Raw genomic sequence first — 19,340 nt, 5'->3', positions numbered from 1 at the left:
GGCTGTGCAGAATCACATCCAGGCAGGTTTTGAGTATCTCCAGAGAGAGACTCCACAACCTCTCTGCGCAACCTGTTCTAGTGCTCTGCCACCCTCACAGAAAGTAAGTTTTTTTTTCCTCATATTCAGATAGAACCTCCTGTGTTTCATTTTGTGCTAACTTGTTGTCCACCAGAATTATCTGGTCCTTCTCTGCAGAGCAAAGGAGACTTACAAATCGAATATTCTCATCAATAGATACATTTCCAAATCAATGCCCTTTCATTCCATTTGTGATCTTCTCTGACAGTATAAACTGGAAAGCTTGAAGTTATTAGAATACATGATTACTTTACTAACTTTACAACTTAAATCCAAAAAAGGTAAAAATACTTACAATTTCTTCTATTAATTTATGACATGGAATGTGTAAGAATAGACAGTAAATTATCAAGAAAAAACCCCAACCCAAACTAGTACAGTAATAATCACCCTTTTCTCCTGTGTTCTGCACTAACCAAAATAATTTGGGATTTTTAGCAAGTAAAAAAATCTAATGAATATGCTAACATATATTTTACTACATTTTGCTGTCAGATAGTAATTGCACTGTGAACTGTTGTGTCCAGATGTTTTTTAGCTTGTATGGATTTGAAGATCATTTCCTAGTAGGGGTGATTGATTATGTAGGACAATATGGTTCTTTTTACTTGTACCAACAGCAATCAAGAATTCCTTACTTCACAAATAGACAAAAGGACAGTCAAAGAACTTTTACTCAAAGGAAAAAGAAACCCACAGCATGGTGTACAGGAGAGTGAAGGAAAACACATGTGGGAAAAACAGTAGTTTTCAACTATATCACTCCATATTCAACACATATGAGCTCCTTATAAATAGAAACATTCATCACAAGGACCAAGGGAATGGTTTAGATATTCTTTTTAGAAGACAGTTTTTAACCTGAAAATTGGTATTAACAATCCCATTAAGTGAAAGCTAAAAAAAAACCCCAAAAACAACAACAACATCAAAAAAAAAAAAACCCCAAAAAACACAAAAAAATTGATTCTGATAATGCAGTGAATTTGACAAAGTTCAAAGTTTGCTTTCATCTAAATTATCAGGTTGCACATTAGATCCAAGATGCAAAATTTAAACCAGTTTAACCTGAGAGACTAAAAATTTTGGCAGAGTTGGGGTTATTCCATATATATTTTAAAAAATATTTTGCTCTGGATATTCTAAATTTCTGTCACAAACAAAATTTAAGAGCTACAATAAAAGACTCAACTGAAGTAGATTAGAGGTGGAAAACAAGTGTTCAATTTTTGTTCAGTTTTTTTCCTGTGCTTGTGAGTTGCAAAATATTTTATTTCCTCTGTATAATCAAGCAATGCCAAGCTTTGTGTGAGTCACTTATAAGTGAAGAGAAAGTAGAATACCACTCTCCTGGAACAGCAAGAAGTGATTTTAAACTACAAAAATCAGCTAACCTCTTAACATGTATTTTCCACTTAAACTTACCTCTAGAAAATGTTCTGCTTGCTGTTCCCGATCCAATTTTCTTGATGTTGTGGTAATCAGACCTGTGAAAAAATGATGATTTTTTTTTGTCAGTAGCCATTTAAAAATACGTATCTTTATCAACCTGAATACAAATTAATTTTTAAACCACACAAAGCGGAAAAAATCTATTTTAAGCTCTATCAGACACAGATCTCTTGACATCTGTCAAGCATTTTTTTATTTTTTTTCTCAGTCCAACCATTATCACTTTCTGACCAGCAACAAATCTTAAAAAAAATGCTGTGAGAAAAATAACTGAGAAACAGTTAACTGTGTGTCTACAGTTAACATGCTACATTTACTACAGTGAATGAAAAAACTCACTAAAGAATCTCTATTTGTCTTATGATTAAGAGTTTCAATGAATCATTTGCATATGACTGAAATTCTTCTGTAAAAAACCTCATTAAAGATTTCAGAGTTCTCAAACAATTAATAGGATAGGATGCTGATTACTTCCATGCCAAGAATACTTGACAAAGAAGGTTATTTCTGTAGTAACTACTTGTATACATAATGATTTCCACATGTAATAATTCTAATGCATTCAAGGTTCTGTACTATAATTTCATCAATTTGTTCCATGCTCAAATTGGGTCTTTAAAATAAAGTACCTTTTTACATGAGGATGATCAAGATATCTTTTTTTAAGGCAATGATTAAGCTCTTGTAAGATTTATGCCATGGAAACAGAAGGAAACACTTCCAAAGTTCCCTTAAGAAAACTGATGCACACCTTCTAGGAACATAGCTTAGTTTTTTATTTTGTTCTTACCACAGATTTAAAGGGCAGATTTGGGTTTGCCCTCATACAAAACATTTCTTTGGCTAGGAAAATGCATTATGTTCTTGTTTTTTAATAGAACTACTTTTCCTAGATATAAAGCTGATTTTGGAGACATCAGTGGGCCAACTTGTTCTCAAGTTGTTCTCAAGAATTTGTCATCTTTAAGATTACTAAGGCAAACAAGAAAATAAATTCTTCCTGGATTAACTAATCTATTTATTGAATTAATCAGACCAGCCAAGCATCTAAACACAAATCCATGATGACACTGAATTCTTAAAACACCCCACAGCAACAACTACATAGGACTTCCAGTCCCAGAAGGCTTCTACAGCTACAGCTTCTCATCACCTTCTCTTTGGAGGAATCCATTTACCTATTTTGGTGAGAAGGGAGAAATATTACTTGAAGTAATGGGATTAAATGAACAAAGGCAAGTGCACTCTGCTTCCAGGATTTCAGACTTGTTACATGATACAGACCACAGAAGTGACATCCAAGGGGAGGCCACAGAAATTAAGAGCAGATCATTACAATTACATGGAAGAAACTGGTACTGACAAAAAGCTGAAAAAACAAAGCTGGTATTGCCTGCATCAAGCAGTTCTAACTATTCAAAACTGTTACACCATATGGAAGACATCTATCTACTCACTGCATGAGTTTAAACAGAAATGACAGCACAGATGATAAACTGGTGTCATTCACACAAGATCCCCCCATGTCTAAAAAGAACTCAAAGATACAGGCAAGTAATCCCTAATTATGAAAGAAGTTCAGCCCCAATAAATTTCACATTTGAAATATCCCTATGCATCATATGCATGGCCACTATGGATATTTATTAAACACAATCTAATCACATTACAGAATATGATAATTTTTATATTGTCTCCCACTTCCTTCATTGCTAATGTGCCATTGTGAACTCTACCTATTTTCTTCTTAAAAAGAGATCTCTGGCTGTAAATAACAGGTCTCTGTCCTCACCATCTTCTTCAGGCAGAGAAATTCGCATTCCTTTTGAAGACCAAGAGCTAACATTTGAAACTGAATATCATGAAGTCTTAGAATTAATAGAATAGTATTTGTCTTTCAATAGTAAAACTAAAACTACTAGTCCTCCTCCTCCTCCTCACAAAACTACTGTTGCCATAAAGGAGGTTCCTTTGTTTAATGTAGAGCCTTTTTGACTGCAGTAATTGTCCGAATGCCTTCAGACCTGAATTTTCTTCCAAAAGATATGTATGACCACACAGCAAGTCTCTACAACAGAACTGCCTGTATTTTAAATGTAGCAGATCTCAAAAGATTTATCACTCAGATTTAACAGCTGATCCTAAAGGGGGAGGTAGCAGACCATCACCATCAGTTCTGCAGACCTGATTGTGAAGTATGTTGACTATGAACCATCACAACTGCTTGTTTTTGCTTTAAAGGCAGCATACAATGCCCATTCTGGGCAGTTTCATCAGGCTGTTAAATTAACGTGTAGAAATTCCAGTGTATGTGCAGTTATGAGGCTTTTAGTTTCCTCTCCTGTTCTCTGTCCCACCTGAGACCCATGATGGCCTCACTGCAGTATCCTGGCTGCTCACTGTCACATACATTCCTGATGTCAGGGACATTAGGACTGTCCAACACTACTGCTCAAAATATAACTACACATAAAATCAGGTCTCAGTTACTTGATATTATTATTTATTGAATTATTGCAATGTATTGGTATGGATATGAATCTGGTTCTTTTAGGTTACAAAACTATTTCAAGAAATTATGAAGAGTAATCATCAAACCTGAAAAAATAAATATGCCAGTTATGTCTAAGACTGCCCACAGCTTTACCAGTCCAGTCTCAAAGAAATTAATTTCCTGGGTTTTATGAAAACCTTACCGTGTTCCTCCCTCCTGGGTTCACTACTCCATGCCACAGACACATAATAATAGCAATATTTAGCAGGATGTAGAACTTTATTTTCCAGACACTGGGGCAACTGAGAAAAACTTGACCTTGCACAAGACACCATATCCCAGTGTTAGCTCTTATCTAACTGCATTAAATTGTCATACTCTGTTATGGTGTAAAGGCATTATCTAAAGAAAATAACTCTCAGAGAAAAATAAACCCCAGGAAATTATGTTAGGCTGCACTCCTGCCTATGAGAAAGTCACAAGGGGACAATGAAAAAAAATGACCCTTCCTTTTTTTCCTATCTTTAATATGTGCTGTGGCCCTTATGGACACTGTCATATGGACAACCCTCCAAAGTCAGCTGGGAAATACAGCACACTTTTATAAAAAATAGTCAAAACCACTGACAAGCTTCAGAAGTTGTTGCACACCTCTCAAGTAATTTCTCTCAAATTTGAAGGGAAACGTCATGGTCCTTCTAAGGGCAGGAGATACTTATAACTGTGATCTTTAAGAACATCCACAAAAGTAAAGAGGAAAATTGCATTCACTAGAGAAGTTATTTATAGTAACAACATCCACTTACAAAAAAGGTTATGTCATTCTCCTCACAGAATTTCATACTTAACTCACAAAATAAAAGTACGAAATTCTGTGAGTTGTTTTGTGAAACTCCAAAACATTGTTTGATCAAAAATTTCAGCTTTGAGATAACTTGCCATATGACACCTTGGAGGTCTAATACAACGTGTTTTTCTATGATACCTGCCACTTTTGCTGTTGGAGTATTTTTCTCATCTTAAAAAATGAATAATTATTGTTCTACTCCTGTTACAGAGTTTGGAAATGCTGGAAGGTGAACATGCTCACTCTACACAACATGTCCCATAATAATGCAGAACACAAGTCACAGGTCCCAGGTGACACTGACAGGAGAACATCCTATCAAAACCCCACTGCCTAAGACACTGTACAGTGTCTCCCAAATCACTAACCTGTAAAAGGAAAATCAGGATGTAGATGGAGAAGAAACAACAATGTTCTTCATCTCATCACTTTATAATGTGGATGGGGAAACCAGAGATGTAGGGTAGGTAAAAAAAGCAGACTTGCCCTATTTCTTAGATGCAGTCTTAGTGACACAGAAGAAAGAAAAGGACCAACACAAAGAAATTGTGAAAATTTAGCCAATACATCAGCCTATACAATCTTCAGGCAATGGATCATCTTACAAACCACCAGTTATAAGAGCTCAGATGTGTGATTGAGACATTTGAACAACACTTACCATTGATGCTTGGAATAATGCTTTTAGCACACCAAGATGTGCTAAAGAAGCCAAAAGTTCAGTGAGATATCAAAACCCACCTGAGATACTTTGCACTTGCAATTAGCAAAGCCTGCAGTTGCTACACTGCACATGAAGAAATATAACTAATCAGTGAACAGTACCTTGGGATAGGTCTGATGTCATAGGAGTAATGCCAGGCAGGTGAGTGGATGAATGCACTCGTGTGTCTGTATCACTGAACATGATACAACATCAGGAATAATTGCAAATTCAACAGTATGACTAATGCTTTATAATTATTAAGGTTTTTTTTTTTTTTTTAGAATTTGATAAAATTGAAGGATTTAATCCATGTTCTACCTTCAGTTAGCTCTTGTTTCCTAGAAGAGTGCTCACAGAAATAAAACCTCTGTGTGCCTATGTGTACTGAAGTAGACAAGCAGTGCTACGTAAATACATTCATATATACTGTATGTACAGTCAAATATTAGACTATGTACATACACGTGTGTGACATTTTGCCTTTACTCCATAAATTGAATGTTAAAAGTTATCCTAAAATGCACATATTTACAGAGGTATATTTAACTCTAAGGTTTATTGATGTTCGTTCTTTCCATATATATGCGTTATTTGAAGTATTTTTGTTGTAAACAAATGAATTAATTAATCCACATTTCTTCTATGGACTTAGCCACAGAAGAAACATTCATAAAGGGCTGTTAAGTGCAAAGGTTATGGCAGAGGAAATCTTGAAGCACTGGAGAATTTGAACAGTATTACACAGAGGGAAGCACGGATCTGGGTTTGCTTCTTCTGATGCTTATTCTCTACACATTCGCAACAGCCCACAGCTGTAGATGTGATAGTAACTAAACTGACCCTTGACTTTAAAGAAATTTACATATTTTTCAGTACTATGGCAGTTAGGGACCAAAAATTAGTTTGCTACAGGCTATTTTCTGACACAGATTGAATTTCCCTAATATGGCTGTGAAGCCAAGGAGAGTTCAATAGCCTTCTCCTTATGAAATTAAATTATTTTCATTCAACCTGTGGACGGATGACCTTACCTGAGCTGTTTCCTGAAGTACTGCTTAAAAGATAACAGAATCCAGTATGGAGAGACAGCATATTTTACTGCTATCTCTGGGAGTGCTGCAAATTTTATAGTATAAGGAATATTTTTTTAAAAAATGAAATTCTGAAGAACTCCTTTATTGAGTTTTCATTCTCAAACTTTGTTTAGGTGAAATATGAAAAAAAGTGTAGAACAGGTAATAAGCAGGCTAAAATAAAAGAAACCGAATAAATTTCTGTTTTAAGATGAAGGCTGAGCATCTTCACCGAGATAGGAAGCTGAGAAAGAAAGCAACATCATCCCTTTCCCTGGCAAAATATTAATAGGATACATTTACTGCGTGTTTTACTGTCCATTAATTTTTTTTCTTGCTCTGCATATTCATAAAAAAAATCTATTAAGAAAATAGAAGTGGGGGATGGATGGATTTGAAGTGTAATAGGGGACTTAAGGTTATTATGCAGACTTTAAATATAAGCTCAGAACATACTGCCTGGCTCCAAGTCATAGCAGTACATGCTTTACACCTTTGCCACTCACAGTGGAGTCAGGATCTTTGCCTGGGACTTCAGGCAGCACAGGGCCATCCATGTACATCCCACAACACACACACACAGATGGTCAGGATGGATTAGCCGAGGTTGAATCTGCAAGATTTCTAGTCCCCAGATACTGATTCTCATTTTCAAAGAGAAAAATTTTGAAATGGAAACAAGAATATAAAATTAGACACATTTCTCAACGGAGTTCTTGTGCCCTGTGAGATGCTCTGAGCATCCTGCAACACTGCTCCTACCCTATCACAGTCCACAGTGGATGTGGTTCCCAGTCTGCCTTTTTCAAATACCGTAAGGAACAAGTATACAGAAAGAAAACCACAAGAAGACATCAAAAGAAACATTTTGTAGAGTTACCGTTGAAAGCTCTGCTTGGAAAAATAATGCCTTGGGATGGTTTGCTGGAAATACAGCCCTTTTAACCCAACCAGTTAAACAGACAAAAGGAGTAAGTAAAACAAACACTGTTTTTACAAAAATGTTCCATAAATTCAGTGAGTGGTTAGACACACTGCTCATTCACCAAAGCCCTAGGGCTAAATCAGCAGAAATTCATATGGGAATTTATGAGTTTACTAGAAATCTACAATATTTATTAACATTACACACAAAGGTATGAAACAGCCTCTCCACGCATTTATGAACCCAGAAGAGAGTATGCAGCTGCTGAGAAATACAGCCATCAGTTGTCACTGTCCCACTACTCTTTAAAAGTAAATTTAAGTCTTTAGATGGATAAAAAGGAAAAGGGCAGGCACAATAAACAGCACCAGGATTTTCACCATATATTCAGGAACATAAAACTATTGCACATTCCTGACCATAGAAATGTCGAAATGAATAGCAATAACCAAGGTAATTCTATTATCCACAGGCAGCAAGAGGCATTGTAAACACTCTAACAGCACATTCATCTCCTGCAATAAATTAGGGATCGACAAAGCAAAATTGAATTTCAAAGATAAATGATAGGAAACTACGTACATTTTACTTGGAGATGTAAACAAACATATCATTTTATATAATTACACATGTAAACCTCTAATTTAGAAACACTGTATTCTGATCTAAATGAATGATACTTCATTGAACAAGAAAGAGAAACCACCAGGCAAGCCTGTGCAATTACGTGGAGGACTGCTGCTTTATTGTTTTTCCTGAGGTGACAATGAAAGTGGAACGACCTTTTTGAAACAAGATAGGTATAAAAAATGATTGCTTTTTAAAAACAGTTACATTTTCTAATGCATGGTTATGTCTCAAAAAAAAAAAAAAAAAAAAAAAGCTGAAGCAAAACCTTTTTGTTCTTCTTTCATTGTCCCTTCTGTCTCTTGTTAAGAGTTCCGTCAGCTTATCGCTGAAAATATCAAAACTCTGAACAAAATGCACAGCAAACATTCACTTCAGTGAAGATTTTGGAGTATGCTTTCCTTTAAAGGCAGATTCTGGGGTTTTTTTTGTTCCTAGAATATGTTTAAAGTGACAATATGTTGTGGCAGTCTGTTCTGCCTGTAAAACAGGGGACTCAGAGGGACTCCCTTTCATTCTTTAAAACTCAGCCAGTGCAGTCCCAAGGAACTGCAGGCAAAGCCACTACTTTTCTAAATATTCTTCTCCACTTGTGGAGTGGCCAGGTTTTCTGTTCCATGTATTCCTCCTGGAAGATTATTTGAACACATGACTGCTGAATAGCCTGGTTTCCAGACTGCATTTATGAATAATTTGCACCTTCATTTTGGTCAACTAAACAAGACAAGCTGTATTGGCTCTTTCTCACCTAATAAATTTGCTGTTGCCTTTCCTGCATTACAATTCCAATCTTCATCCCTCCTAAGCTTGATGGATGGAGAACACTGTGCTTCAGATAGTCTACATAACAACACCAAAGCAGCCTAACTACTGATTCCTGTATATGCATCTAGCAGGGAGCAGCAATCTCATATTAGTCTTCAAATACACTGTTTAGTTTACTTCACTAATGAATTTTTACTCTTCAAACTCCTAGAGATCCTTTCTTTGGTTTTTTTTTTTTTTTTTTTTTTTTTTGTGGGGGGTGGATTTATTTTGGGTTTTTTGTTGTTTTTTTTCCATTCTTCCTTTTTTTTTATTTTCCCCAAACCCTCAGGTGTGGATGATGCCTTCCAATCAATGACAGCAAACTCCGTCTTTTGAAGCCAGCATCGCTGAAGAAACCAAGTAAGATCATTTGTCTAGCCAATACTTGAGATGATCTGTTAATGTATGCCCTTCAGCATGCAAATTCCTTATTCAAGACTCATATAATTTTTATTTCCTCTTCAGCCAGGCCCGTACTCAATATCAATTCAACAATTAATCTCTGAGTCCTCGTGCCTCATAAATTCTGCAGTGCAACCGTATCAAATGCATTACTGAGGTCCATGTAGATGACATACAAAGTATTTCTTAGAACATCATTTATCTTACCCATGACATCAAGATAGGCTGATACAATTTACTTCTGGTAAACCCATGAGCACTTTTATCCTCTTTTCTATTTATTTTCACGTTTTTAATTATACTGTCCTTCAAAATACTTTTGAAAGCCTTGTGGTTAACAGAGGTCAGACTAATAGTTCTGTGACTGCAAGGCTTATTTCTTCACCCTGTCTTCCTGCTCTTTGCTGATGACATTTTATTTGTTATCTCCCAGCTGCATGGCTTAAATCTCAAAATTTGTAATACCCCTCAGTATTTACTTGCTGCAGGAGTTGTATTTAAGGTGCCAATTCTTTCACATTTCTGGAGCAGAAATTATCATCGTTATTCTTACTTGATATAAGAGTGATGGCAGTGAGTTGTGTTTGGCCAGGAAGAAGCCAAATCCAAACTCACTGCAGACAGCAGGATAAGGTCTGCAAAGGCTGCTATATCAAACCACAGTCACCACTTGACGATGCTCACTTTGGACTGCAAATGGCTTCAGGCATCTCACAGTGATGTGTTTCTTGAACTCAGGTAGGATGAAACTCAAAGTGCAACCCAAGGTGCCTGCCCTCTAAAATGATCCCTCAGGACCCACCCTAAAGATTGCAAGCACAGTCTGCAGTCTACAGCTGCAATATTTATATGATAATGCTCAACGTGCCCAAGCTGAACTGGCCACTGTAGCACAACTGATGAACAATTTCTCCGCACTGTCATTGTCGCCTGCGTCATCTCTTTGGGGCTGTGATGCTCTGAAACAACTGAGCAAATGCCCTTGAGGGACTGTCCCAAAGGGGCTTAGTTCTTCTAAAATACTTCCCAGAAAAATTCATGCTTTGTAGGATAAGAAGGTTTTCAAGTTTAAATGCTTTATTTAGGCTCAAAGAAATAAGTAAGAATAGAAATAGCACTCATCTCTTTTTTTTGCATTCTTCCCTTCAGAAGCGCAGTGCTACCTAAAAATCTAACTGCTAATATGATGCTTCAGCACAGATTTTAACAGCTCCCTGCATCACTTCCATTTTCAGGAAGAAATTACAGAATTATATCTGGGTTATAATTAGCATATCATTATTAGAGGCAAAAATAGCTATAAATATATCTAACTGGTGGCTAGTTTAGTAACCAACACACATCATCATTAAACCATTTTCTTTGAATTTTTTGTGCACAAAGGCCTCATAATTCTGCAAAAGCAACAACTAAGCCTAACTAGACTCTGGATATAGTTTATGCTAATTAACTTCACTGTTTGCAGGAATGAAGACATAGTATCTGCAGCAAGGGTAGTGGTGGTGTCACTTTCAGTGGAAAGGGGCTATGCAAATCTTCAGCACCTTGGACCTGGATACATCAAGACTTCTTGTTCAATCTCTTTTTCTGGCATATTATAACAAAAGAAGGAAAGAGAATACTAAAAAGTCTCCAATGAATACTTTTGTATAAAATATGCATAGGTCACAGCATGATGAAGTCCTGGTATTTTCCCTTCTCATTTGTGGAGGAGGTGCGGAGAGTGCGCAGGGCGCAGCTGTCAGTTCCCTCCTCAATTTACACACCCCCATTACCTTTTAAAGATAAGTGATTTTGTATTTTTCCCTCAACCAAGCAGTGTTCTCACCAACAGAAAAACACCAGCTTCTTCTCAAAACACGTTTAAAAAAAAAACATAGGTGCTAATCCCTCATGACCATCAACTGTCTCCAGCTCAGTAAAGCACAACGGTGAGAGTGGTGCCCTACACTACCTGAAGATTCCCCAGGACAAGTCAATCTCATCTTCATCTCTAATAAGAAAATTATTAATTGGCGAGGTGATCTTGCTGATTTGAAGGCACAACACAGAGCTGTGGAAAGAAGTCTCACAGAAAAGATATATGGCCCTCTTTCATGACATGCAACTTGCATTCAGCACTCTCAAGATCTGTTGCCTTTCCCAAGGTGGTCTCCTGCCTGAGAAAGCATACTAAGACACCTCTGTTAGATTTTCAGCTCACCTGCTGTCTTGGTCTGTAACCTTACATGGGACATTTTATGTCTCCATGCTTCAGCTTTCCCTCCCATAAAACTGGGATAATGGGCATGTTTCTTTCTAAAGTGCCTTGTGACCTAAAAAATAAAAAAAAATTACTTTTTGTAAGATATTATTAACTAACAATATCATAAAGCTCAGAGATGGCAGCACTAATAATTTTCTAAAATTTGTCCTTTTTTTGGTTCTCTGAGCACAGATTTATAAACTGTTATCAAAAGGTAAAATACAGTATTAGGTGTGACCCCCACTTCGGTGGCTCAGCACAGAACAAATAGCAAAAATGCACAGCAAAACTAGAACAGGGACAGTAGCTGCTTTTCCCTGTGAAGCTGGCCCAGTGCCCCAGCCTTGTGAAACAGCTCAGTCCTTTGAGTAAATATAAGTCTCCTTAGATACCTCCCTCTTGCACAGGTGCCTTTTAGAAATATGATGGATATGGATGAAACAGGAATGGAAACATGTATGTGTGAACACACTCAAAGAAACAACAGTCAGGTTTAAAGGAATGGTCTATACTGCTAACCAAGGAGATGTCTGGGGAATGTGATGATGACATCTGGGCACATTGCAAAGGTCCCAGCATTGACCTGTCAGCAGGAGATCTGTGGTTTGGTAACAGAAGGGCAACAAGGTTCCAGCACATCACCGATACTATCATGCTAAGAAAAGGACAGATGATGGCCTTAAATTGATCCAGGATGAGACAAAGACAGCCAGCAATGAGTTACAGAGGCAGAAATAAGCCAAACTGCAATGTTAACTCCTAATTGTTTTGGAAGACCAGTTTAAAATAAGACTTGATCAGTTCCCTGTAAGTCAAGAACCCAAGAGACACAGTGAGGACTTCAATTGCCCACAAGAGTCATGCTCACCACAGCACGTGGATACCTATGCCTTGGTGTGAGGAGCATGAGCATGTAAGAAAACCCAAGTTCCAGATCAAGTTAAATGAAATAAAATGGCCTTCTCCCTTCACAACGTCTCACACTGAGTTTGTTACAATTAATTCTGACACTCTTATTTCAGCTAGTTTTAATCTAGGCAACTTCTCACTGAAATGGATGCCATGTTTAACTACCCTGCTGACCACAAGCTGAGGAGAACCATGGGGATAATACACACACCCATTGTGAAACCTATTCTGTGCTAACCTATCATGACTCAAAAGCTGGTTGTTATTGCACTACTGGATTCAAAGGCTCCAAGGCAGAGTGGGATGCTTGGCGTACTCATTTGCATCTCATTACCCAGCATGCTCTTCCTCCTCAGTGCTATTTTCATAGTGGCATTGTTGTCCGAGCCCTGGGAACAAGTGAAAAGATTTGGTGACTTTGGATGCATGCAGTTCTTTTCTACTTGCTTTGCTCTCCCTTTATAATGAAAGGCTTTGCAAAGTGGTGAAAATGAATCGATTTTCCATTTTTAAGGCTGTATGGGTGTGGGTTTGTTTTTTGTTTTCCTTTTTTTTTTTTTTTAATTTTGGGTTTTTTTTCCCAGTAGTTTAAGCTATCAGGAGCAAATCTTGAATAACAAATAAGATTACAGAAATGTGAGCTTAATGTTCCTCTCTACAAGGCACTCAAGCATGAAGGTTTTGATCGAAGAGTAAGAAATGAGATTTAACTTCCTTCTGATTTAAGTTTCATTTGTACAAAGAACCTGTTTCAGCAAAATGTGATTGCAAGCTCATTATTCAGTGAAGGGCAAATATCTTCAATTGCAATCTAGTAAGATCAGCAGCTTTTTCTGTGTTACAAGCCTCAGTGAAGAGAACTGAACATACTGGCTTCTGTCATTGTCTACATCTGAGACTGTGATGATTTCACCCTGTCCAATTCATTTCAAAAGCTGTAGCTTCCAATTAAATGTATAAGTTGTCAGCCAGAGTAAGTGTCTATCATTTGAGCCAGATCAGTTTTGGTTTCTGGCAGTTTAACTCCATCAAAGGGTTGATTTACAGATCAGTTACATTTTTTTTTATTCAGTACTGAAGGGAATAAAACTGCCTCAAACATGGGACTCAAAACAGCACTGAGTTACCTGTTTTCCATAGTTTCAGTGTGTTTTAACAAGCTGGAAATAAAACTTCATTCCTCAGTGACTTGATGGTTTTCAACATGCACTTAAAAATTTTAAAAAAACAAACTCCAGGCAAATTTAAGAACCTTAAAAACATGTTCTTTAACAACATCTAGCACACAAAGATTACATTATACTCTACAACTGTCAATGAATTCAGTGCCAAAAGCTTGTGTGAGGTATGAGGTTAGCCCCTTCTCAGGTTAAAAAGACTTCTCCTATTTTACAGATTAGGAATCTTAGCTATAAAAGTAAAACTATGTGTTGAAGACTGGTGCTGTGCATAGCAGAAGCACATTTAAAACACTTCAGTCTCACAGGTTTATGTTTTAAGAATTTGAGCAATTTTGAGAGTCCTTGAGATTAAAAATGGGTAAATGCAGGTTAAAATAATGTAAAAATACTTGAGATGGAATCTCTATGCTAGGAAAAACTATGTGTTTTGGTGGGGTTTAAGGCTAAGACTCAGTACCTCCTTAAAATATGCAGAGTATTTGCTCCTCTGTGGCAGGAGGCTGAGTGGCATTTCACAGCAGGATCCTGTGATGATGCTTTGAAGTGTTTGTGCTGCATAACCCTTGATGAATCAATTAGGCCTCCTCATGCCCCCAAATTATTCTTTTTATGGGCAGCATTGTTTCTACAATAATAACACAATCTAGAAATTCTAAATTCTAAATCTAGAAACTGGTCCTGTAGGATCCAAAAGGATCAGGTTGTAACTACTGTAGGTGGTGGTTGGTGAAATTGAAACACCCAGAAGAAAAAGGTAGATGGATTAGGTTTTTAAAACATTTAAGATGTTTTAAAATCTTAAATCACTATCAGGTAGCCTTTTAACAGCCTGTATCTACTGAGGCACACTGAGTTAAGAGCCACTGTGTGGGGAATCATGGAGACATACAGGAGTTGGGAACAAGGACTGGAGACTGCATGGCAACTGAATGGGTTCAGAGTCAGGACGCCCACAGATTACTCCCAGGAACTAAACCCCACTGTTTCCAAAAGGGCTGTGCTGTCTGGTAACAGCGACAGACAGAGCTGAGGGAACTGCTGAGGACCTGGGAAGTCCTGGTGGCTACTTAGAGAGTGGTGATGGTGGTCTAAAACCAGGAGTGCAGAGAGCTACAACAGCTTTTTCTCTTCCAGAAGAAATGCTTGTATGAACAGGCAGATATGAATCAAGGTAGCCACAGTGTAAAGTAGCAAAATAATGAACAAGAGTTCATTAAAAAGTGAAATGAGCAAAGAGTTAATCAAAAGTTCACTAAGATACTCAATGTCCCAAAGTAGTTTTGCTTTGTCAATTAAAGGAAGGAGGATGAAGAAGTGAGAGGAAACATATTTTTAGTACATGGATTTTTTTCAAGAGTCAGTAGTATTTCTGCAGCCACACCACCAAAACCTCTCTCAAAGCCATGGGCCAGCACAGGTGCTGGAACAGAACAGGACCCTGCTTAACAAGGACAGGCAAGACTCACTGTATCTGCATCCTACCCAGCTGACAAACATCCTTGTACAGTCAAAGCAGAGAAGCAGGTACCTCTTAAGCATGACTTATATGTTTTGGGGTTTTTTTAGATTTTCAAGCTAAGAGAAGCTAAAATGTAGTTTAGAGGTATCTCTCTCTCCAGTAACTATAAAGGCAGTTCACAGATTGGCAGGGGGAGTCACAGCCTCTAGGTCCTAAGAAAAAATCCCCATGAGGCAGATGAGAGAGGCAAAACGGGATTGTCTCTTACCCCTGCAGATCCTACTGGATTTGGGGCTATCAGCATGGCTTTATGGCATGTATTAGAGCAGCCCCAGAAAGTTGTGAAAGAGCTCTCCATCTCTTATTTTAGGCTACATCTCTCTCTTTCCCATCACTGATATTTCTCCAGAAGGGTCTGCTGGCCCTTTCCCTGTCTCTGTGCAGGAAGGGACCTTTCCCGTGCTGTGGCTCAGATGGTTCCTTCATCCCCCAGCCTCTGGAGTTCAAGGAGGGAAGATAGCACCTGCGACCCCTATTTCTGCAGCCGCCATAAATTCAACTTTCCATTAAATTTTTATTTCTAGGTCAAGACAAGAATGATAGATTAAAAACAAAAATAGCTGAGCATTCAGTATGGAAACTGCTGCAACACAGCCCTTCCAGCCTGCCAGACCCCAGACAGCCTCCAAGTATGCCAGTTATTGATTTTTGTACCAAAACATTTACACTGGCACAACCCCCGGTGAGCACAATTATAGGGGTATAAAGGTGCTTTATACTAGCATAGATTACGAGATAAACAAGCTAATTTATACTGCTGTAACTGCATGCACTTCGGGGTATTTGTACTGCTTTAATGATACCAGTGTAGTTAAGGCAATACAATTTGCATCTACAGACAAGACCTCACCCTGATGGTAATTAACACGGGCATTTCCAGACACCCTGAGCAGCTGAGGTTAGTGTTAGAAATAGCAACTGACCCATAACAATTTGCAACAGCATCAGAAGCCTCTATAAAACAGCTCCACCTTCAATTGCTTTTTCCACATTTGCGGGAAGGATGTTTATTGTACCCTTTTTACCAGGCGGCCCCAAGAGCTAAAAGTTGCTTGTGGCCACTTTTCTCTTGTGTCTGGATAGCAAAACAAAACAAAAAATAATCAATTCACCCAGTGACATTTTGCTGTGAAAGAGTGAAGGCAGCACAAAAACACTGATAGAAGTGGTGGTTAACCCTGTGCTACCCTTATTGTTCCTTATTCAGCAGCTCCAAGTGCTGGAGCAGCCCGTGGAGCACGGGAAAAGGGGCTCTGCCATCTGTTGCTAGGGCTGACATCAGCCCTGTTTGCTCAGGCATTGCTCCTGGGGCCGTGTCTGCATCATTAATCAGCACCAGCCCTGTGCTGGCCCATTCAGCAGCGCCTTGGCTGTCAGCTCTGGAGAACCTCAGTGCAGAAAGGAGCTGCCAAAGTGCTCAGCCTCACTCGGAGAGAGGTTTGGATATACATCAAGATTGCTTCAGATGGAGTATTTGTCAACTCATCCTGGGAGAAAGTGCGCCCTGCACAGTACACAACTTGACAAAGGGAGGAAAAACAATCCCAGAAAACCACCCCCATCTCCCATACAAGCCACAGAAAACCTAATTGCTTTTTCCCTGAAACCAGGTTTGCCAAGAGGCTGCTGAACCCATCAAAATGATAATGGATACACATCACTTAATTTTTTTTTTTTCCTGAATAATACTAGCACAATCTCACAGGAAGCAACAAGAAATTCCTTAAACAGAAAAAAATAAAAAGAGATTTAATGAAAAAATGGCTGCCAATGCAGACAGGGATTGTCCAATGTCTCCACTGGACAATCAGGGAACAGAGGCACAGAGGGACTTAGTGATTTCCTCAAGGTCAAACACATAGATATGCACAAACATGGAAAGACTGAAGCACTGGCTACAAATACTGCAGCAGCACGGACACCAACTAGACACATGGACCCCCCCCATTTCCAATCATCTTCTATTTTCCCAGATGTGTAAATGGGTCATGCAATACTAGCATAAACAAAGGGCATGTAGTGTTGGAAATAGGCAGGGCATAAATATGGAAAATGCTGAACAGAACTGACATATATTGAACCAGTTTCTGGAAATACTCAAATGTCTGGAAGAAGTTGTTTCAGGTTTTTTTTCTTCGGGGAGAAGATGGGAACACAAACACAAATTTCTTTTACAGGCAGCAGACCTGTTTGAAAAATCAGTAATTACTTAAACATAAAACATCAGATGAGAGTCATCTTGAGACTAAGACCCTTGAATTTAGGTGTCTGCACGTGATCCAGAATGCTCATCAGTGCATGTTCAACTCAGTTTCGACACGCAAGCATCTATGGCTTTGGATACATCTGGCTCCTAGCTGCAGCACCCGCAGGACTTCCCATTTAATACTCCATGTCCACATCCAGAGTGCTTTTCTCCCAGTTTGAAGGACAGAAAGAAAATGTTACTTTTCACACATGCTCCTGCAACACAGTGATGGGGACAAATCATTTAAAGAACAATTTAGGTTTCTACTTTCAGTGATTTTAATTTAATTTTCATCTTATATGGCTGTTTTCCAGACCCTACCTAGCATCAAGCTAATTCATACCTTCCTACACAGCTCAGCAGTAGTGCTAGACTTACTCCCAAGTGGTTTTGACAAAATGGGACATCAAAGGAAATACTTTTCTCACTTTCCAGCAGTTGTGAAGATTTTTTTTTTCTTAAAAAAACAACAACCAAAACCTACTTACACCTTTTCATTACAGTGTTTTTAATTTCAATATTCTTTCTCTAAAACTAGGCGTCTGGATTTGAGGATCCCACTGTGCTAACAGTCTCTCTTCATGCCTTGATGTAATCCAAGTTCTCCGAGAATTTCAGAGACAAAACCTACTGCTCAGAGGAAGCTGTGTCAGTGGGTTGTCCATCCCAGGGGAGTGGAAGCTGTAGTAAAGGCATTTAGACTGCTTCTCAAAAAGAAAAATAAGTATTTTAAATGTTGATTTTTGACCCCCCAAAAATCAATTTTGTATAATGGAAAAAAAAAAAAAAAAAACACAACAAAGCCACTCAGTCTCTTCTTGCTTCATACAGTGATATATTGGACAATGCTCTCCGTCACATGGTGTGACTTTTGGGAGTGTTCTGTGCAGGGTCAGGATCTGGATTTTGGTGACCCTTGTGGGTGCATTCCAACTCAGAGTATTCAATGATTCTGTAATTCTAGATAACTTTGAGCCATGTCACCCACTGAAAATCCTCCTTGTAGAAGTAGTTTCTTGGCTAATAAATTTTGGGTTCTGTAGTATTGTTATCCCCTGACAAACAGGTCCACCCTGGAAGGACAAAGAAGCCAAGTTAGACCCTAACTAGCCCTTGAATGAGTGTGTGTGCTCAGGACTGCCAGCAGATATATCTATTTTCTTGCTTTTCTCAATACTCAGCCACCATGACAGGAGCTTCTGAGCACCAACAGCTCCCTTTTTCTGTCATCCTTAAGGAGGAAGCAAAGGGTTGGCATTGGACAAGGGTCTGCAAGAGGGTGCTGTATCTCCTTCTTGCTCCACACTGCCCTTTCTACGGGAATGAAGTGACCAGAATATACAACCTTAAATGGAGTTGTTTGATAGCTCTGCATTAAGACATCTAAGGGCAAAAAATATCACACAGTAACTTCATGAGACCTGCATCATGGCAGCACCATTCTGTCACAGGAACAGTACTAATATTTCAGTTTATATGATTCCAAACACCCCAGAGAACGAAAGTATCTTGTCTGGTTTTGGCTAATAAATATGGGTGTCCTGCTTAAGCCTGTAATCCAGATTTCTGCTGTAAAGCACACAGAAGAGCCTGCCAGGTGGCCTGGACTTCCTCTCTCTCCAGTACCTACAGATCAGCCTGCATGCCTGGCTTAGCACACAAGTCTAATTCTGAAATAGTGACACTAATTAAATAAGAGGAGACTGAGGGGAGACCTTGTGGCAGTCTACAACCTCCTCACCAGGAGAAGCAAAAGGCAGGCACTGATCTCTTCTCTCTGGTGACCAATGACAGGACCCAAGGGAATGGGCTGAAGCTGTGTCA

General features: G+C 38.5%; 1 protein-coding gene across 13 annotated transcripts in view; it reads right to left on the bottom strand.

Moving 5' to 3' along the window:
- The window catches only part of FAT3 (FAT atypical cadherin 3), a 396,171-nt gene that overhangs the window by 132,771 nt on the left and 244,060 nt on the right, over positions 1 to 19,340 (bottom strand). For all 13 annotated transcript variants that reach the window (XM_021544996.3, XM_085574877.1, XM_085574896.1 and 10 more), the window contains one exon: positions 1,507 to 1,568. In XM_021544996.3, the coding sequence (XP_021400671.3) occupies positions 1,507 to 1,568 (62 nt within the window). The remainder of the gene's footprint in view (positions 1 to 1,506; positions 1,569 to 19,340) is intronic.

The sequence above is a fragment of the Lonchura striata genome, chromosome 1 (assembly GCF_050655825.1).
Source record: "Lonchura striata isolate lonStrDom1 chromosome 1, ASM5065582v1, whole genome shotgun sequence".
Taxonomy (NCBI): domain Eukaryota; kingdom Metazoa; phylum Chordata; class Aves; order Passeriformes; family Estrildidae; genus Lonchura; species Lonchura striata.
This window is presented reverse-complemented; position numbering and strand designations above follow the sequence as displayed.